This window comes from Pinus tabuliformis, chromosome 9, assembly GCF_031772625.1.
Source record: "Pinus tabuliformis cultivar Carrire ecotype Pingquan chromosome 9, CPIR1, whole genome shotgun sequence".
Lineage (NCBI taxonomy): Eukaryota > Viridiplantae > Streptophyta > Pinopsida > Pinales > Pinaceae > Pinus > Pinus tabuliformis.
The window spans coordinates 259,981,623-260,004,025 of NC_142307.1; the positions used below are offsets into that span (position 1 = coordinate 259,981,623).

The 22,403-nt window shown below is 37.9% G+C and overlaps 1 protein-coding gene and 1 pseudogene across 3 annotated transcripts; both read left to right on the forward strand.

The window, feature by feature from the left end:
• The first annotated feature begins 2,857 nt into the window (after window positions 1-2,857).
• On the forward strand, window positions 2,858-17,388 carry LOC149148175 (protein DMR6-LIKE OXYGENASE 1-like; annotated as a pseudogene). Its single transcript, XR_016263633.1, has 5 exons — window positions 2,858-3,476; window positions 9,977-9,980; window positions 15,274-15,517; window positions 16,490-16,811; window positions 16,958-17,388. The product of XR_016263633.1 is annotated as a protein DMR6-LIKE OXYGENASE 1-like (transcript).
• Window positions 3,474-7,019, forward strand: LOC149148176 (uncharacterized). 2 transcript variants are annotated; one of them, XM_089445597.1, is made up of 3 exons: window positions 3,474-3,655; window positions 3,772-3,853; window positions 3,959-7,019. In XM_089445597.1, the coding sequence occupies exons 1-3, from the start codon at window positions 3,593-3,595 to the stop codon at window positions 4,141-4,143; spliced, it is 330 nt and encodes a 109-aa protein (XP_089301723.1). In that variant the 5' UTR covers window positions 3,474-3,592; the 3' UTR covers window positions 4,144-7,019. The 2 variants fall into 2 exon arrangements, with proteins under 2 accessions (XP_089301723.1, XP_089301724.1); XM_089445598.1 differs by having other exon boundaries at window positions 3,784-3,853; window positions 3,959-7,018.
• Window positions 17,389-22,403: the final 5,015 nt, after the last annotated feature.

Consider the following 22,403-nt stretch of genomic DNA (forward strand, 5'->3'; position numbering starts at 1 on the left):
AATTAGTATAAAATATGTGACTATATTAAGGTTTAATATGATCCAAATAGAATTATTTCTGAATCGCACACATCACTAGCAAACAAAATAATACTTGCAAAATATTAAAATACTAAGAAAAATAATAACCTTTAATTATATTAAGGTTTAATATGATCTGGATAGAATAATTTATGAAGCACACACATCACTAGCAAACAAAATAATTTTTACAAAATATTAAAATACTATGAAAAATAATAACATTTAATTATATTAAGGTTTAATATGATCTAGATAGAATTATTTCCAAATCACACGCATCATTAGCCAACAAAATAATATTTACAAAATATTAAAATGCTATAAAAAAATAATAACATTTAATTATATAAAAAAAAAATCTAAATTTTTAAACAAAACAAATTTATAATTAATATTTTTTTATAAATGAAAAAATATATATATTTAACAATTAAATATTATATAATTTTTTAACTAGGACTTTCCATTAACAAAAATGCGAATTTGACCAATTAAACTAACTTTCAAAAAAAAATTATATAAATTAATATATACATTATTATATTTAAAAAATTAAAAATAATTTACACATATATTAGCTATCTTTTTAATTTTTCAATCTCAATCCAGCTTGATAATATTTTCCTTTGCTCAATGTCTCTAGCTCTTTCACAAAAGGTATGTTTGTCTATTACCTTCTTGATCTTCTCATTTTGATGGGGTTGTTTTATCTATATGGACCGAATGGTCATCCATGTGTCTATGGACGGATATTGTCTGTTTTGTTACATATTTCTACTTACATCTCTCCATGTAAGTATTTTTTCAGACTCAGCAGTGCTCTAATCATTTTACCTATCTGCTTCATGCATATCAGATTCTCTATATAAATATAAAAACTGCTTTTTTTGTACTGAAAAAAAAAAAACAAAAAAGACAATAAAATATTCTCAATTTCCTTATTATTTTTTATTAAAATTTTATAATAATCTATTGTTTTAATTAATATTAAAATTATGTTATTATTCTTTCTATTCATATATGTGATAATGTGAAATTTGTTGTAAGACATCTATTTGGTAATGTTGCTCTCAAATATTGTAATTATTTTTTTTAATAATATTTAAATAAAATTATTTCATCCCTCATATCCATAATACTAGATAATTTTAAATAATATTAAAATATTTATTTTATTTTCTTTCTTATCCATTTATTTAATATTACATTAATTTTATTTTATGCTACTTGCATTTATTGATGTGAAATATTTTATAAGATGTGCATTTGGTAATGGGATACATGCTTTCAAACATCACATTATGTTTTTGCTATAGGCTTATAATGAATTATATTTACCTACTACTAAAATAAAATGTGATAGGTTAATTATTAGTGTTAATTATTAGTAATTTGTTGAACTTTAATTTATTTATTTATTAATAATAGATAATTATGTATTATTTGATTATTGAACTACAGAATTGTAATTTATTTTTATTTAAGATATGTTTTTTTGAATATATAGATAAACTTAACATTTCGAAAAATGATAAGAATATTAAAATTTTGCAAATTACACATTTTAAATTGATATTTTTTTAAAATCCGATAGAATATTACAAAACAAAAAAATTAATTGTACTAAATAAATTTCAGCGATTTGAGTCTATGAAGGCATACATACTCTAACCACCCAGGGATACATACTCTAACCACCCCCCGAACCTATGACCTCTTAGGAGAAAACACATGCTCTTAACCATTAGGCCCACTCAAGCTGTATTTATCCTTTTTTACAGCAAAGCCAGACACCAAATTGGTGTATGAGACCCCCTTGTTTGGTCTACGAAAGCATACATACTCTACCCCCCCTCTGGTTTTGAACTTGTGACCTCTTAGGAGGAAACACATGCTCTTAACCATTAGGCGCACTCAAGCTGTATTTATCCATTTTTAAGGTCACAGCTAAGCCAGACACCAAATTGGTTTATGAGACCCCCTTGTTTGTGGGACAAGGGACCTAGAAACACATGCTCTTAACCATTAGGCCCACTCAAGCTGTATTTATCCATTTTTACAGCCAAGCCAGAGACCAAATTGGTGTATGAAACCCCCTTGTTTGGTCTACAAAAGCATACATACTCTACCCCCCTCTGGTTTTGAACCTGTGACCTCTTAAGAGGAAACACATGCTCTTAACCATTAGGCGCACTCAAGCTGTATTTATCCATTTTTAAGGTCACAGCCAAGCCAGACATCAAATTGGTGTATGAAACCCCCTTGTTTGTGGGACAAGGGACCCACCACCGCACAACGATTTCACTGCTAAGTCTACGAAGGCATACATACTCTACCCCCTCTGGTTTTGACCCTGTGACCTCTTAGGAGGAAACACATGTTCTTAACCATTAGGCCCACTCAAGCTGTATATTACTATGGATTATAAAACCTAATCTTAGTTGCATTTCTATGGATGCAAATGTAATAGTGGTTTTCCATCATTGTTTTTGTGGAAAAGTGGAAACAAAAAAGTTTTTTTATTTTAGAATATGAAGCTTTCAAAATAGTAGAGACAGTGACGAAAATATTCTGGCAACTAACTTTTAAATAAATTATTCCAAAAAAAACTAGAAACACTTATTGTGAAATTTCACAACAAAAAATTAATACAAAAATCAAATGAAAAAGTAATCTGTCCATAAATCGATATAATTCACCGCAATATGAAAGCAAATAATAATACAGCCTAACTTAAAAATAATTTGTTTCTTAAACACAATTTATTTATTTCTTTCTTTCTTTTCCGGTTTAAAGTTTAAACCGATATTATTCACGGCAAGGTGGAGGCAAATAAAAATACAACTAACTTGTGCACCGCTACAGCCATGCGTAGCGGACTCAGAAAATTGAAAATGATGCCAATTGACTCTTGCCGTGAATTTGAACGACATAATCAGAATTTATAATTCTTCTTTTAAATTCTTTTGCTATTTATTAAACGTAATTCATACTCTCTTTTAAACTGTATAGTGTATATTGAAAACTTTAACATGGGGATGTTTTTTCAATTCATTTGCAGAGATCTGCACGCACGCACTTAAATGTTCACTCTTCTTTTGCCCATCATCCGATATCTTATTTCTGGTCTGCGAATCGAACCTTAGTTTTGCACAGCAATAGGTAGGTGCCACTGCCAATTTTACAGCACTCGAGAAAGAAATATGCCGTCTACAATGGAAGATGTGCTGACCTAGGATGTGAATGCTGTCGAAAAACTGCTGTCCAATGGAATAAATCATCTTCAAGTTCAAGATAAATATATCCTGCCTCCCAGTGAACGCCCCCACCTGTCTGAGGTGTCTTACTCTGAGAGCATTCCGGTGGTGGATCTCCAGGACCTCGAAGGCCCTAACAGAACAAGGGTAGTTGAAGAAATCCGCCATGCGTGCGAGGAAGATGGCTTTTTCCAGGTACATCATCCTTCAATACTCGTTTATCCGACAGTGTGGAAACTCTCTGTCCATTTGCACTGGTGTTTGTTTCAGCTCCGCCTCTTCTCCTTTGCGCCGAATGGATCATAAGATTTATGGGCATACCTCCGAGCTCAAAGGCTGTAGTCGACCTGGTTCTTGCAGCTGTAAGCGTTCTGGTAAGAGTTTATTTGCAGAATCTTAAGTACTCGAATTCCTTTCTCTCTGGCTATCTTTATTTTTTTGTTTTTCAAGACTCTAACAGATCATTGTTTTTCTTTGTTCATCGGTCGAGGGAATATGTAAGCGGCCTCGAGATGTTACAGAGGGTCCTGGACGAAGCTCTTCAGGTCCTACCCTTCAGCGCTGGCTACTGGGTAAGCATATTTGCAAGTTCTGGGTCGTTTGAGTTGAAGGGGTTCTTCTAGTTTTAGAGCCATCCGACCCAAGTTTTTATGTTTTCTGCTTCTTAAATGTTTCAGATTTGGGTGTGAATGCTATAATGCCCGTCAGGGTTTCTCTGCGGCTCTTTCCAGTGTTAATGGGGTTTGAATCCCGGTTAATACTCTGGTCCATAGCCTTGGTTACTCTCGCGCACCACCAGACCTTTATGCCCTTGGGCCTGTGCATTTGTTTTGTTGACACGCTGTTTAATTTACCATTGTAAAGAAGTACTGTTATGGTTATAATGTCTGAGTTGAGCCCACTGTAGCTTTTCTCTAGTTTCTTGTTGAGCTAAAGACATACTCATATTTTCCATTTTTCTGATATGGAACTTGGGTCCACTGTATATGGTAAATTTTAATAAGCATGCCGAGTTATGCCAGAACTCTTAAGGCTTCTTTCTTTGCTAGTTATGATTTGTATTTTTACAGGAATCTTAGATTATAAAAATTGTTCTAAAGTTTACTGAATATTTAAGTTCAAGGTTTTCAATTCCAAAGAAATACTTTTGTGTATGTTCTGCGCATTTTTATGAATCTCTGAGTACGCAGTCTCTGGCTTGTACATTTATGGTTTAAGATTAACAGATCTTGTGATTAAGGCATATAAATTTTAAGTCTAATCTCTTATGGGTATTTGCTGTTTCCCTTGAGCGTGTAGTATTTACTTATCCTTCTGTGTTATTAATCCGCTACACAGTGCTCTGTTTATGTTTTTTTAGCTGTTATCATGATTCGCTACACTATCGAATTTTAGATTGGTTACATGCATGTAAAGATACCGGTTTGGTTTTGGGTTCGAGATACATGCGGGTCTGCTTGTCTCTTTGAGTTTCTTTTGGGAACTATCATAATTACCTCTCCGGTGATAGTGTTCCAAGGGTTTGAAAATGCCCTTTAGATTTTCCCTGCATTTTTTGTGTTTTGCACGTTTAAAGAAAGTGCTCTCGTATGGTCATTCTGTTAATTAATTATATTGTTTTTTATCCTCTACAAGAATAGTTTCATGTTAAACCTGAGTCTGCTATTTTTTTTTTGAATTCTACAAATAGTTTATTGTCAGATAACAACAGACTTCTCAAGCAATTATTTCCAGTTCAAAAAAAATTACTTTTACAGAGAATTACTATCTCAAATATTTGTAAAGATATACGAGAGAGGACACCCATCTTTCCTCTCGGATTCCTCTGCTATTCTCTGTAGAAAAGCCTTCCGCACCTCTTTTAACAAAAGTATGATACATGAAAAAGTTCACACAGCAGTTTCCCTCAGAGGTTTTCTTTACTTACCTGGTCTTTCCAGCTGGTAAAGATCTCCTTGAAGGTTCACCCAAGCCTGGGTGTCATGCCCCCAGGCCTACGGTAGTCTTTCAACCATACTTGGCGAGGTACGGCACCACCGAACACTTTCTTTTCACCAATACTTATGCTCATGGATTACGCCTAACCATTAGTCTATTTAGTTTTTTTTTCACAACCAAGTATTATTAATGTTCCTTTATACCAATAAACACCCATACACATTCATTATCATCAGTGATTTTACATGAAGAACACAATTGTACAGTATAAAGGGAGGGGCAACTCCTTGAACAATGAGTTTGCCCGAATTCAATATATTATTCAACTTTACAATGTTTACAAGTATACTTGGGAAAAACCAAGTTCCATACTTAGCCAATTTTACAAATAGGCAACACCTTCGTGTGCCAACCGAGTTCCTTGCCCGAGCTGGGCGGGCGTGCCTTCACCCAAGTCACCACCCGCGCTCCTTCACCGAACGGCGGGCGCTTTCACCTGCGCCCTCGTCCTTCGCCCAAGTCTGCGTGCTATCTCTGTGTGGTGCTGCCCAAGAGCGGGCGCATTAGAACTGCGCCTCCTTGCTGCGGTTAGACACTTCCTCGCACTTCGCCTTGATCACCGAAAGACGGCGGCGTTCGAATTGCTTGATGCCAAATGCTCCAATGCTCCAGCAATATATACCCTTCATGGGCGGTCGTGCCACGCTTGGTTGACTTGCACTTCTATTGTCCAACCGACGCCTTTCTTTGCCTATTCGGTTGGTCGGCCCATCAACCAACGCCTGAATTACAATCTTCATGGGGTTGGCTTTGTTCGAACGAACGCTCAGCTCATTATATATAAATACATGACCCGCTCCTTCACTTTTGCATGCACGCGTCAAGTGTTCACTCTGCCATTTTGTTAACTCGTTCACTCCAACCGAGTCGCACTTCGCATGACGGTTATGTCTTGGACCGCAGGTCCTTACATTCTCCTCCACCTGAAGTCATTGTCGTCCTCAACAATCATGCCACCTTGGTAACCATCTTGTTATCAAGATTTTTATATCCGAACAGTCTTATCCATGATATCAACTCCTCCACATACTACAAACATCCCTGCAACATATGTAGAACTATCATCTCCATCATGTCTCGTCCTCATCCTGTAGTCTTTCATTAGATGCCAACACACTTTTGTCATGTGCCAACATGTAGTCTCGACAGTAACATCTCTCTGTACACTGGTACCCCTCATGACTCGAACTAGTTGCGTAGCTAATCAAACCATACGCCCAAACCACAAGAATGCACATCCTTATGCCACCATCAGTTTTTCCCTGACTTCTGCTACATCTCAGACTCCTCAAGAATCTGTCCAATCCCCATGCTCAGGTCCATGGAATCTCCATCCCATCTGCAACATGTTCAGCCCATGGTCGTGTTGCACAAGAGTGTACAACCTCCCCACTGGCTCATACATCTCCATGTCACAACAGCATCTGCACAACATTCCTTGCTTCGGCACTCCCCATAGAATGTCCATGAATGACACCTCTACACATGCTCTTGCATAATGTCCCTGCATAACTGTTATGCTCCATGTCTCCAACCTGATGTCCATGACTCTAGCTGTCCATGATGTCCAACCCATGTAGACTCCATCCCAACATCTGGCCATCTGCATCCAAGTCTGCAATCTGTCATAAAGAAGCCTCCTCCCAAGGCCCCTTGCTAAGGTGGTGCAGCCCCTTCCAATCAAGGTCTCTGCATCAACCCATCTCCAAGGTTGTCTATAGAGAAAGGAGGGCAGGAAGTTTCCTACTTGACTCTTATCCACTCATGTATCAGATTGATGTTGTGTCCTCAAGTATCTGTGCACAGCCTCAATCTCCTCACATGTACACCCAAACTCACCAAGCTTGTCTTTCGTTAACTGAAAGTCATATATGCCCATAGCATACTTGCAAAAATCCACTATACTAGCAGGATCTCTACCTTCATAATCCTCTCCAACCACTGCTTCTGAAGTAGTACTCGGACTCCCTTCTTCTGCAACTCCATTGTGAAGATCATTAATAGAAGATGTCTCTGTCAAGTGCCTCAAGGTTCGTGAGATTGATCTCCCACTTACTTCATTCTTCCTCGCTCTTGCAACGAAGTCAATCAACTTCCCTTCCTTTGTTGTTTGAGTGATACTCCCAAGTCCTCTTTGCTCCACATCCTCATGCTTCACATTCGGATTTGTGGGATACAAAGTCATAGAATTCATCCTTGGTCTATATCCCAAGCAACTCCTTCTATTCATCGGTACCATCATGGTTCTTCCCTTAGCTGTGATCAAGAGAATGTCCCGGTCCACCATTGGTATGGCTTGTGCAAGCCTCATGAAATCTTGCCCCAACACCATAGAATGATCATCTATGTCCACAATCTTCAAGTCCAACTTTCCAAACCACGATCCCACTCTCACCTGAGTGTTTTCCATCACACCAATAACAGCTTTCATGGTAGAGTTGACTGCTTTGAAAGCACTCAATTCTCTCTCCATTTTTGCTTTCTTCCCAAAAGACTTTGCTGCTTTCCTGCTTAAGAAGCTATGAGTAGCCCCTGTATCCACCAAAGCTGCAAATCTCTTGCCTTTCACGGTCACCTGCACAAAACTCAGCTTCAAGGCATCACCTCCTTCTGTCGGCTTTATCTTGTGTCTTACATCAACAACCTTCTTTAAGAATTCAGCCTCAGAAGTGTCAATTGGCTTGTGCTCCAACTTGACATTCCTCCTAAGGTACTTCACTTCCTTGCTTGGCTCTTTTAAGCAACTCAATCCTGGTCTAGCTTGATTCCTATCAAGCTTGTCCTCCATCGCATTCTGCTCAAATGCACCAACCAAGTGTCCATTGACTACCTTCATAGAACTAAGCTTCCGAACATCCTCTGGATTGTCTCGGTAGTGAGTTTCTAGCCTGTCAATGTAGTTGAGCTCTTCTTGCTCAATTACAACAACCTTCTTACCAAGAAGCTTTTTCTTTATCTTTTCCTCAATTTGCTTGACTTTGGCTTCCACCATGGCACTTTTCTTCCTTAATCGGGCTCTTTCATCCAAGAGCTCTTGAAGACCAAGACCACTTTGTCGGATCTCCTCATCAAGTTCCTTGAGTTCACCATCTATCGTACTTCCACATTGGCTTTTGAGTTCTTCAAGTTTCTTCCTTAGTTCCGAACAACCTTCCCGAATCTTCATGTTCTCAGCCTTCATCGAAACCTAGTTAGAACTCCATTGACTCATTTGTTCCAACACTTTTTGCCGGAAGACTTCACCTGCATTATGGCTAGATTCACCTGTCATAGGTTCATCCACCATCTTTGCCTTTCAGCCTTCTTTAGGTTCCCTGCAAAACATGAACCAGCCCTTGTTCCACTTGTATGTGAAACCAACTTCCTTCACTTGCAAGTACTTGCTTCCACTGTCACCAATTGTCAAGCTTCTTCAATCTTGAATCAGCTTCAATACATCGACTTCACCCACTGTGAACCTGCTCTGATACCAACTGTCACGATAGTGCAATGGGATCAACACTTCATCGTCAACCCGATCAGCTTCCTAATTATCGCTTTGATACCACCTGTCACGCCCCCAGGCCTACGGTAGTCTTTCAATCGTACTTGGCAAGGTGCGACATCACCGAACACTTTCTTTTCACCAATACTTATGTTCATGGACTATGCCTAACCATTAGTCTACTTAGTTTGTTTTTTGCAACCAAGTATTATTAATGTTCCTTTATACCAATGAACACCCATACACATTCATTATCATCAGCAATTATACATGAAGAACACAATTGCACAGTAGAAAGGGAGGGGCAACTCCCTGAACAATGAGTCTGCTCAAATTCAATATATTATTCAACTTTACAATGTTTACAAGTATACTTGGGAAACACCAAGTTTCATACTTAGCCAGTTTTACAAATATGCGACACCTTCATGTGCCAAACGAGTTCCTTGCCCGAGCTGGGCGGGCACGCCCTCACACGAGCTGCCAACCGCACTCCTCAATCGAACTTCGTTCACCTTGCACGACGGGCGGGCGACCTCACCCGAGTCACCTGAGTCACCACCGTGTTTCTCCTTTCACGACGGGCGGGCGACCTCACCCGAGTCGCCTGAGTCACCACCGCATTTCCTCTTGCACGACGGGCGTGCGACCTCACCCGAGTCACCACCCGTGCTCCTTCACCGAACGGCGGGCGCCTTCACCCGCGCCCTCATCGTTCGCCCAAGTCTACGCGCTATCTCTGTGTGGTGTTGCCCAAGGGCGGGCGCATTAGAACTGCGCCTCCTTGCTGCGGCTAGACACTTCCTCACACTTCTCCTTGATCACCGAAAGACTGTGTTCGAATTGCTTGATACCAAATGCTCCAACACTCCAACAATATATACCCTTCATGGGCGGTCGTGCCACCCTTGGCCGACCTGCACTTCTATTGTCCAGCCGACGCCTTTCTTTGCCTATTCGGTTGGTCGGCCCATCGACCAACGCCCGAATTACAATCTTCATGGGGTCGGCTTTGTTCGAACGAACGCCCAGCTCGTTCTATATAAATACATGACTCGCTCCTTCACTTTCGCACGCACGCATCAAGTGTTCGCTCTGCCATTTTGTTAACTCGTTCGCTCCAACCGAGTCGCACTTCGCACGTCGGTTATGTCTTTGCACCGTAGGTCCTTACACTGGGACTCCTGCTGTCTCTCAACCACCCGACCATGAGATTTGTCTTTTAGGACCAGAATCTCCCCCCTAGCTTATTTGCTAGACAACAGTGTTTTGCAAGTTACTTGCACATTGTGAAAAGCTATCTGATCATCACCAGACTTAGCCTCTTTTTCCTTTGCCTGTCCTTACAGCACAAATTTTTCCTCCCCTCTTCCTTTTCTCTGGAAACTCTTCCAGTTAGGGGAGGTAGTTAGGGTTGCAATCACAACAATTGTCTTTTCCCAAAACTTCCTCCTTGAGAAGTTACCAGCTCTTAAAAGAAAAACATTTCTTATCTTCAATAATAAAAACAAATAATATTAAGTGTGGTTATATCTTCCAGATCCATCGCATTCTGTTGTTTTATGCATCGACGTTTCGAAACAGTTTGTAGAAGGATTTTCGAGAGTATATTATCCTATCACTTCCTTACAGAAAAAGGGAAGAACCTTTAAATGGACCCCAGAATGCCAAAAAAGTTTTGAGCAACTTAAACATCTGCTCACCACCGCACCCATTCTAAACATAGCCGATTCTAGTAAAGATTATGTGGTGTGCACGGACGCAAGTAAGGAAGGGGTCGGAGGCGTGTTAATACAAGAAGGGAAGGTAATTGTTTACGAGTCAAGAAAATTAAAAGAGCATGAGCAGAAATACTCTGCTTATGATCTGGAGTTGGTAGTTGTCATTCATGCTTTAAAAATGTGGCGACATTATCTTATGGGAAGAAATTTTTTATTATTGACAGACCACCACAGTCTGACTAGTTATTTTAGCCAGCCCACCTTAAATGCTAGGCAAGCACGGTGGGTGGATTTCCTAAGTGGTTTTGGTTTCGAGATCAAACATTTAAAAGGGAAAGAGAACTGGGTGGCGGACGCTTTAAGTTGAAAACTGCAATGTCTATATGAGATTTCTTGTAGCGAAGGGAAAAACACCTTCGAAGAAATGATTAAAAAGGCAACAGAACAAGATATAACATATCAACAAATAGGACAACGATTTCAACACTCAACCAACGAGGAAAATCAGCAAGATTATGCTATGGATGCCATTGGAATGCTGTATTATAAGAAAAGGCTGTATGTGCCCAATCAAAATAGCATTAAAAACTTGATTTTGGATGAATTTCATAAAAGTCACTATGTTGGACACCCGGGATATCAGAAAATGATCACTGCACTCCGGAAAGAATATTATTGGTTGGGTATGAAGAAGGATATGGCTGAATACTTAGCACGTTGTCTGGAGTGCCAACAAATTAAAGCGGAACACCAGCACCCTACGAGGTTATTACAACCGTTACCCATTCTGGAATGAAAGTGGGAAACCATCTCTATGGACTTCATAACGGGTTTGCCCAAGTCAAAGAAAAATTAACGACTCCATCATGGTGGTGGAGGACAAGTTAAGTAAATCAGCGCATTTTATACTCGTGCAATCTACTCACAGAGCTGTGCAGATCGCCCATATTTTTTATGCAGAATATATTTAGGCTGCATGGGTTACCAAAAACAATAATTTCAGACCATGATGTAAAATTTACATCGGTCTTTTGAAAAACATTGTTTGGAGAATTGGGAACTTAGTCGAATTTCAGTACAGCTTATCACCCTCAGACTGACGGACAAACAGAACGGATGAACCAGGTGGCAGAAGACATGTTAAGAGCATATGTAATGCAACAACCAATCAAGTGGGAAGATTATCTGCACTTGGTCGAGTTCACGTACAATAATGACTATCATACATCATTGCAAATGAGCCCATTTGAAGTATTGTATGGGCAGAAGTGTTGCACGCCCTCAAGCTGGGGTGGACCAGAAGACAGATTGATGTTAGGTCTCGAAATGCTTAAGGAAATGGAGGAAATGGTTAAGAAGGTACAGTCCAATCTAAAGGTAGCTCAGGATAGGCAAAAGAACTTTGTTGATCGGAAAATGAAGTTTAAGGAATATCAAGTCGGTGATCATGTGTATGTGAGAATTCGAACAAAAAAGAGCACATTACAATGGAGCGGGTGCGCTGAGTTGGCACCTCGATTTTATGGACCTTTTCAGATCTTAGCAAGAATTGGGTGGGTAGCATACCAGCTCGCTCTGCCAAGTCATATACGGGTCTACAACGTCTTCCATGTTTCCGTGTTAAAAAAATATGTTTATGACCCTAAGCATGTAATTAGCTGGCAGGATCTTCAGGTAAATATTTTCGGTAAATCAATTTAAATGAGTTTTTTTTTTTTAACTGATTTAAGATATTGCATATTTCAGGTCGAGTCGGAAGGAGAAATCTTGGTCGAGCCATTGAACATCCTCGATCAGAGAGAAGTAATGCTGCGGAAATGAGCCATTACCCAGGTTAAAGTGCAGTGGCAGCACTTTGGGCCAGATGAGGCCACCTGGGAAGATGAAGAGCTCATGAAAAAGGATTATCTAGGGCTGTTCATGGCCAAAAGACATCGGGACGATGTCCAATTTCAGGAGGGGGAGATGTAATGCCCCGGGAAAAATGTAAATATTTGGTTTTACTGTGGTAAAAGACAAACTGAATCTGATATTATTATCTGTTTGAAATTTAATAATATTTGTTTTTATTATTAAAGATAAGAAATGTTTTTCTTTTAAGAGCTGGTAACTTCTCAAGGAGGAAGTTTTGGGAGAAGACAGTTGCTGTGATTGCAACCCTAACTACCTCTCCTAACTGGAAGAATTTTCAGAGAAAAGGAAGAGAGGAGAGGAAAAATCTACGCTGTAAGGATAGGTAGAGGAAAAAGAGGTTGAGTCTGGTGATGCTCAGATAGCCTTGCACAATGTGCAAGTAACTTGTGAAACACTGTTGTCTAGCAAGTAAGCTAGGGGGAGATTCTGGTCTTGAAAGACGAATCTCATGGTCGAGCAGTTGAGAGACAGCAGGAGTCCCAGGCTCGGGTGAACCTTCAAGGAGATCTTTACCAGCTGGAAAGACCAGCTAAGTAAAGAAAACCTTTGAGGGGAACTGTTGCGTGAACCTTTTCATGTATCATACTTCTGTTAAAAGACGTGTGGAAGGCTTTTCTACAGAGAATAGCAGAGGAATTCGAGAGGAAAGATAGGTGTCCTCTCTCGTATATCTTTACAAATATTTGAGATAGTAATTCTGTGTAAAAGTAATTTTGTTTTTTTATTTTGAACTGGAAATAATTGCATGAGAAGTCTGTTGTTATCTGACAATAAACTATTTGTAGAATTCAAAAAAAAAATAGCAGACTCAGGTTTAACATGTAACTGTTCTTGTAGAGGATAAGAAACAATATAGTTAATTAATAGAATGGCCATACGAGAGCACTTTCTTTAAACGTGCAAAACACGAAAAATGCAGGAAAAATCTAGAGGGCATTTTCAAACCCTCGAAACACTATCACCGGAGAGGTAATTATGATAGTTCCCAAAAGAAACTCAGAGAGACAATTAGACCCGCATGTATCTTGAACCCAAAACCAAACCAATATCTTTACATGCATGTAACCAATCTAAAATTCGATAGTGTAGCAAATCATGATAACAGTTAAAAAAAACATTACTAGAGCACTGTGTAGTGGATTAATAACACAGAAGGATAAGTAAATGCTACACGCTCAAGGGAAACAACAAATACCCATAAGAGATTAGACTTAAAATTTATATGCCTTAGTCACAAGATCTGTTAATCTTAAACCATAAATGTCCGAGCCAGAGACTGCGTACTCAGAGATTCATAAAAACGCGCAGAACATACACAAAAGTATTTCTTTGGAATCGAAAACCTTGAACTTAAATATTCAGTAAACTTCAGAACAATTTTTATAATCTAAGATTCCTGAAGAAATACAAATCTTAACTAGCAAAGAAAGAAGCCTTAAGAGTTCTGGCATAACTCGACATGCTTATTAAAATTTACCATATACAGTGGACCCAGGTTCCATATCAGAAAAAGGAAAATACGAGTATGTCTTTAGCTCAACAAGAAACTGGAGAAAAGCTACAGTGGGCTCAACCCAGAAATTATAACCATAATAGTACTTCTTTACAATGGTAAATTAAACAGCTTATCAGCAAAACAAATGAACAGGCCCGAGGGCATAAAGGTCTAGTGGTGCGCCAGAATAACCAAGGCTATGGACCAGAGTATTAACTGGGATTCAAACCCCATTAACCCTGGAAAGAGCTGCGGAGAAACCCTGACGGGCATTATAGCATTCGCAACCAAATCTGAAACATTTAAGAAGTAGAAAACATAAAAACTTGGGTCGGATTGCTCTAAAACTGGAAGAACCCCTTCACCTCAAACGACCCAGAACTTGCAAATATGCTTACTTGGTAGCCAGCGCTGAAGGCTAGGACTTGAGGAGCTTCGTCCAGGACCCTCTGTAACATCTCGAGGCTACTAACATATTCCCTCGACCGATGAACAAAGGAAAACAATGATCTGTTAGAGTCTTGAAAAACAAAAATATAAAGATAGCCAAAGAGAAAGGAATTTGAGTACTTAATATTCTGCAAATGATAAACCCTTACCAGAACACTTATAGCTGCAAGAACCAGGTCGACTACAGCCTTTGAGCTCGGAGGTATGCCCATAGACCTTCTGATCCATTCGGCGTGAAGGAGAAGAGGCAGAGCTGAAACAAATACCAGTGCAAATGGACAGAGAGTCTCCACACTGTCGGATAAATGAGTATTGAAATTATCGAACCAAGCACAGCCCTCGGATGGGCGATGAATAATCCTCACCGTTGATGAATGGAGTAGCCCGAGGAGCATGGAGTCAGAGTGTACCCTGGCCTGTACCCCATCACATGACAGAGCCGGTGAAAAGTAATTACCAAGCCAGGGGTTAAGAGCTGACAGCGCCGGCAGCTGGATGGCAAAGGGGTGTGAGTACCCAGCGTTAAATGCCATTGCCAAATCATCCACTGGAGAGTTTTTCCGTCAACCGAAAATAATTTCTCTGTTGTCTCACGAAATAGTATGTATGACATTTAAGCGATATGTATAGTTTGAAGTTCAAAACAAGGTTTGCCATGAATGTAAAAAAATTATATGGTAAGATTTATGTGATGTAGGTAGGTATATGACACTTGCCATGGATATTCTAGGATATTTCTTATCAGTTTTCTATTCCTGAAGTTTTTGAGGCTATTACTTTCAGAGTTGCAGGATTATTTAATCTATAATTTTAATGTCAGTCTATGTGTTAATAAGATCTGGTGACTGGTTCAAGTTTCATATCTGAGGGTATGTACTAATTTTTTTTATGGCCACATATCTTCTGGTTGATCTAAGTGAGTGCGGATAGTGAACCATGGCGTACCAGAAGGAACCATGAAAAGCATGATGGAAATTGCCAAAGAATTCTTCGAAATGCCCATGGAAGACCGAGCATGCCTCTACTCAGAGAACCCTAATCAGCGGGTTAGGCTTGCTACGAGCTTCAACATTCGCAAAGAAAAAGTCCTTAACTGGAGGGATTATCTGTTGCACCCATGTCATCCTTTGGAGGAAGTCATCAGCTCTTGGCCTGAAAAACCTGCAGCCTACAGGTATTCAATCAATTATACACTGTTAGTCTGATTAATAGCTGTTGAACTGCTGAAACGTTTGAATAGGCTACGAATTGAAGTAAAGCCTGTCCCATGGTTGGGGAAACAAGCACCTGGTCAATATTTAGGTCTTTTACTTCCTTTTTTCAGCTTAAAATGATGGGAATCGGAACAGGTGATTTTTTATGGATTTTTTTATGAAACTGCAAATATTAGCATGGGACCTATGTTACAGTGGAATAGTCGGCCAACGGTTTAGCCCTTTTCCCTTTTAGTTCAGCTGAAAATGACTGGAAGCCAAAAGGGTGGGGTGATTTAGTGTGCATTTGCAGCCAAACGGACTGGGTGATTTAATGTGGAGTGGCAGTAGGATAATGCATGGAGTTTATCCAATTTTTTTCAATAGAAATTGAAAATATTAATATGGTATATAGAAGGCCATATGTTTAAATCCATGGGGCAGAGTATGTTTAAATTGAGAGGAACAGAGTATATACTATGTCCACACTTAGTTAAATGGTTGGATCTAGTGATCTCTTGGATCTAGTGATCTCTCGTCTCTAATGGGGTTTATCCAATTTTTTTGGTATACAGAAGGGCAGAGTATGTTTAAATTCAGAGGAACAGAGTATATACTATGTGCACTTAGTTAAATGGTTGGATCTAGTGGTCTCTTGTACCATAAACAACGGATTTCATACCCAAAACAACACAACAGATCTCATACCCCAAAGTCTGAGTTGACCATGCCAGATTATAATTATTATGATATAGTAGGTGATTTTGAGATTGCTGAATTTATCAGTACCATCATAATATGCAATTTTGAGTGGATTTAATGGTAAAATTCAGAAAATTCGGCAAAGATTGAATTACCAGATTCAATAGAGGGTAAATCAAAGAAGTCCAAATTCTGGAGGAACGATATTGCAACAGCAACAAGTACTTATCTTGCATATGTTTTTGTTAGAGAGAGATCGCAGGCAACTACGCTGTGGAGGTGACAGCTCTGATTTTAAGGCTGCTGGCTGTCCTTTCTGAAGCTCTAGGTCTCGATTCCAGTTAGTTGGACAGAATCTTCGGAAAACACATCCAACTCATGGATATAATGTACTATCCTCCATGCCCGAAACCGGATTTTACTCTTTGCACACCACGCTATTCAGATGCACGTGGCATCACTGTTTTAATGCAAGGCGAGATCAGTGGTCTGCAAGTACTCAGAAATGGAAAGTGGGTTGCTGTAGAACCCATACCCAACGCTTTCATTGTTAATATGGGAGATCAACTGCAGGTATTTAACAAGAGCAAGAGCAGATCCAATACTTTATTTCCTCCTGAAAATTTGACAATGTTATTGTTAATGCTAATGCTAATAATTTGTCAGGTTGTGAGCAAGGGAATTTGACAATGTTATTATTAATGCTAATAATTTGTCAGGTTGTGAGCAATGGGAGATTCAGAAGTGTGGAACATCAAGCAGTAACGAATGCATCTATTGCACGTATATCAATTCCTACGTTTTATGGCCCCTCGGAGGATGCCTTCATTGCCCCTGCAGCGTTCCTGGTTGATGAACAGCATACCGCTCTGTACAAAGGATATAAGTTTGGAGAATTCATGATAATTTTCTGGAGCCAGGAATTAAAGAATAAGACAGGGTTGGACCATTTCAAAATCGAATATCCAGAGAATGACGGTGAATGAAATTTGTTCTTGAATTTGATTTAAGGGAGCCATCATCAACATTATCACTATCACTGGACCATCCAATAACCCCGTTGCCCTCTGGATGAATAAAAGATGATTACATAGTTTTAACTATTGAACATATTTTATTTTAATATGTATTTATTATCCATTTAGATTCATTTTACTGATTTTGTGAATTAAAGAGAAATTAAATTATGCTAAGATATTAATTTATTTTACTGTTTTTGTGGATTAAAGAGAAATTAATTATGTTAAGATATTGTTAGTTATATTAGGACTGTTTAGTAGTTTCCCTTTATGTATGTAATATAGGGAAATTCACATATTTTTGCATTTAAAAAAATGTCAAATTATCTAAACATTGTTAGTTATTTTGGGGACCAAACCTCTTCACTTAACCATTGTCCCACAGCATCAAGACATGTTATATATTATTCTAATGTTTTTAAATTTTAGAGTAAGTGTTGTTCTAATGTATGAGTGGTGTTTTCTTAAAGTAAAAACTCTTTTTTGTTCGATGGCTCTAATTTTTTGGATCAAGTGCAGCTAAATAAATTAAATGGCTGGTAAACTGGTAAATGTGGATAGAAAATAAATTAAATGACTGGTAAACTCGTAAATGTGGATAGAAAATAAATTAAATGGTTGGTAAACTGGTAAACGTGGATAGAAAACAATCTATAAGAAGCATCATGACACTTACATTATCTTGTGATACTTATAGAGATAATAAATTTAGAATTAACCTGGCTCTTTACAAATCATAAATGGATCACCTCATGAGAAGCGGTGATTAGTTAACCTACATTGATTGATAGCACCCAATAACAACCGTTCTGACAAACTAATTTATGATAAATTTTCTTAGTATGTTAAAAAAACACAAACCCATCACTAATAATAAATTCAAAATTACTCACTATCAAAAATGTGGTGATTAGTTAACCTACATTGATTGATAGCACCCAACAACAACCGTTCCGACAAACTAATTTATGATAAATTTTCTTAGTATGTTAAAAAAACACAAACCCATCACTAATAATAAATTCAAAATTACTCACTATCAAAAATGTATACTTAAACTTAGATAATTTATTATGAAAACTTAAATATTCACCTCGACATTATTGAAAATATCCATGATCATTAAAAAGTTGAACTATTCACCCCTCTGTTCTTTTCACTTGTGACCCATCATTAAGACGACTGAACTCTTTTATCTTTTCGCCACTTCATCACGACTGAACTTTAGTTCACTGAAAACCTCACGTCCGATTCAATAGAACTCATAGATTGTATGATTTCCGATTTAATCTGAAACTCGATCTCACATTTTCTCTTCTTGTTAGAAGAACCTTTAATCCTTAATGACATAAGAATGGCGCGTTATTAAAAAAAAAAAACACTTCAACCCTTCAGAGCATAAAACCTGCTACCTGATTCATTGATATTAGAAAGATGCATATTTTCATTCATTGATATTAGAAATCTTTTTCCTCAACCATTACTGATTTATTGATATCAGAATGAACTATTTCTATAAAGGCTGATCCTAACTAATCAGATTCATTTTACGAACTAAGAGTGTTCATGGTAGGCTCACAACCAGTTTTGTCTCTTACCACATCTAGATTTGAGGAGGAGTATGTTTAACAGTTAAGAATATTTGATTTTTGAGAAAACGTTACATCTTCAAATCCATAAAAATAAAAACATCGTTTTGAAATAAAAGTAAAGCAACATAACTTGGTATCTGTTCGGAAATTCAAAATGCCCAATTATCTCAGAATTTGCCCAAGGTGCCATCGTTCTGAAACAGAAGTTCAGCGACAATCAAATTACTTGGCATTTTTTTGGGAAATTCAAAGTGCCCAATCATCTCAAAAACTGCCCAACAGAAACTCTTGAATCTATTAAGAGTGAATGGTATTGTTAGCTTATCTCTATAGCTAATGTATTCTTTTTTTTGAAAGAAAGAAAATTCCCGATATGGTGAGGGTTGTTTTAGGAAGCCAAAACTTTATATTCTTGTTTGATTATCTTGATTTTAATTGCATATTTTGTATATCTACTAGATATAAAGCGAAGTTAAGTTATGTGTGAACGCAAAATCTTTAATAGATGTAAAGCGAAGTTCAGATAAAGGTGAACGATTGTTCTCATACCAATTACATACATAAAATCTGTAATCCAAAGCTCAAACCTTGGTCCATCGTCTCGTTCTTTTTAATTAGAATATCCTATCCATTGACCATGATTAAAAAAATAACTAGCATTTGCACCTTATGTTGCAAAGGAAACGCTGTAAGGCATAGAGTGGGGAAGAACAGTGACATGTGAATGGGCATTGTTGAAAGCAAGGGTGGATGATAATGTATATCCTGAAAATGGATATTTTGTTATGGTCAACCTAATGCATTCATTAATTAGATGACAACGAAAAAGTTTTGGGCCCAGGTTGAACCAACACAAATCTTTTCTACAAGACTGAAATTGCCTAAATGATTCCTCAATCAATGGAAATAACCGTTTCTCTCCTTTGATACCTAAAATACAATGTAGGAGACCGATTTTTCAATTAACTTAATATAACTAGCAATTGCCCCAAAAGGTGCAAAGAGAGGCCGATTACAAACGAGTTTTGTTATGTATGAAGTGTTGAGAATGGAGGATCTTGGATTAGACTTTAGTTGGACTCCGTTGGTTTGGGAGATGTATCATGTGTTACCATTTGTGCATATTATGGGCATAAAGTTTGTTATGATGATGGAGATTATTTTCAACCAGTTGTGGGTTGGCAACAACTTTTGTGAATGCCTTCGGTAAGATTCCATCTTCTGGATAATGGAAATTCCAGTGTCCATTTAGTCTATACTAGAGTACAATGATTGTTGGCAAAGCTAAAGAAACTGTCATCAATGTATAGAGCCAACATAACTCGAAGTCATCAGTTTTTATCCATACAGGGCTATGATTATAGGTACCAGCCATTTGAGCGGGCAGCTGGTGTATTTGCTAAATAGGGATCATGTTATCCTCGTGGAGTTATTGGTTGTGCTTAGAAAATATGAAGTAGGATTGAGCATCGACTATCTGCTGGATGGAATTTTTGATAAGTGCTGGCCAATTTTATCTATTGTGTAATCATCCAAAACATAGAGGCCTAACCCAAATGGATGCTTCAGTGGAAATTGTGTGGCCCTTGCATTATCTAGGTCCTATAGAAGCAAATATCATAACTTAATTTTAGAGCATATTATGCTTCTCAGCAGAGGGATCAGTGATGCCTTTGAATCAATTACCTCATTGGCATTTGCAGCTACTAACATTTGAATAATGTAGACCTGGGTAAATATTCTTAATTATATGAAGACGATAACACTTTGCAGCTGCAACTCTGAATAGTAGGTGATTCCTCCTGTAATCTGTGGAATTTTAAGGCATTGAGTATTAAATAACTGGCAGATGATTGTTTTTTAGTTTTCATATTGTCATTGTAATGCGAACATTTTGTCTTGGAAATTTTTACAGTTGCTTCTGATCATTCCAAAATTTCAATAATATTTGAATTACATGAAAGTATTTTTCTATTCGAGTAACACCATGGGTTAATTATTTCGTTGTCTCCATAGCTGAAGATACCTTGGTATTTTTTTGTTTGTTTTAATATATTTATTAATTTGTGGTGGATATGAAATGGGTATATACTATATAGTATTGGGATATTTATGGTTTTTCATGTTCTGTAAAAGAAATTGTTGCATTTGAAGTTGTTTGTGAAGTATCCGTTACAATTCCTCTATTAAATAAATTATATTATTATAGTACATTGGTTGTCTGGCCAGTTGAATGAAGATGACATCTCCAAATAAAATTTATGCAGCTCTGTGAAGTTCTATGCCGAAATGTGCCAACTAAAAAGATTCATTATTTTATCATTAAAAAAACATGATTCATTATTTTATTGTGTAAATGCCATAATTTCCGTTAAAAATGGGACAATCATCCACTGAAAAACTGGGAATTATAAGCCTTTGTTCAATTCTATTTTTTGGGAGCTCCAGAAAGTGGCGGCGTTGCTGCAATTGTATGTAGAATTGATGCAATATTTTCTTATTCAAAGGTTGAAACAACCCTTTTTTCATAGAAAGTAGAGTAGATCTATGGACAATATTCTTATTGGTGTACACTTGGCTAAGTATATATTGGGATGGATTTTGGAAGACGCATCTAGCACATTTTTGACTGTACTAGGGAATTTCATTAATAATATAAATATGCACAAAAATATTTACAAAGACCTCGGCAGAATCCGTTAGCTTGAGACTTTCAGGACAGTTTGATCAAACAATGTTAGGTTGAGAGACTTTGAGGACATTTTTGATAATTCAACGTTCATGTAAACCTACAAAATGGCTTTCAAAAGAGCAAATGTTTAAGTTGCGATCAATTTTGCATTTTAGAGAAAACAATTTATACACCTGTGTTGTATTTGTAACATTTTTTTTGAGCAGTAATGGTTATGTTTTGAATTAGGAGAGGGTTGTAGTTGAACTGGTCAGTGGTGTAATACAAACACGGACCGCAGCCTTCACATAAAATAGTCATAGCCAGTTTCAAGCTATTCTGCTCTGGTCGATTCTACATATCAAGCAGGTATACTGCCCGTGGCGACAAAAAAATTACACTACAATGTGGATAAAATATTCGAAGAAAATAAAAAACATTGTACTGGAGGGACATCAGTGTTGGAGGACTGGAGGGACATCAGTGTTCAAACCCCCTCGGCCACTAAAACTGCTGCTTGGTTAAGAGCTTGTGTTTTTGGACCTAAAGAAATAGGTTAATGGCCTAAGAGCTTGTGTTTTTGGACCTAAAGAAACAGGTTAATGGCCCAAGAAGCTCACCAAGCAGACGGGGCTTAAATGATCATTTCAGAAGCAAGTATCGTGAAAAGGAGAGGGGCAGAATGCCTGCAGATGGTTCTATATCATCAGAATCCAGGGTACCTAGAGGTCAAACTTTTAGGAACACTGAAACAAGGACAGATGCCATAAATTTTGTTGGGCCTAAGACTCTTGCACAAATCAAACAAGAAAAGAATCGTGAGAGCAGAGAAGAACCTTCTACTGCACAATCAACAGAGCATGGATCCTCATAGAATCCCTCT

Excerpts from the sequence above, each read along its gene's own strand:
- LOC149148176 (XM_089445597.1), top strand. The coding sequence starts at position 3,593 with ATGGGCATACCTCCGAGCTCAAAGGCTGTAGTCGACCTGGTTCTTGCA. Across the intron at positions 3,656-3,771 it reads TTGCAGCTGTAAGCGTTCTG|GGAATATGTAAGCGGCCTCG; the intron begins GTAAGAGTTTAT and ends TCATCGGTCGAG. Across the intron at positions 3,854-3,958 it reads CCTTCAGCGCTGGCTACTGG|ATTTGGGTGTGAATGCTATA; the intron begins GTAAGCATATTT and ends TAAATGTTTCAG.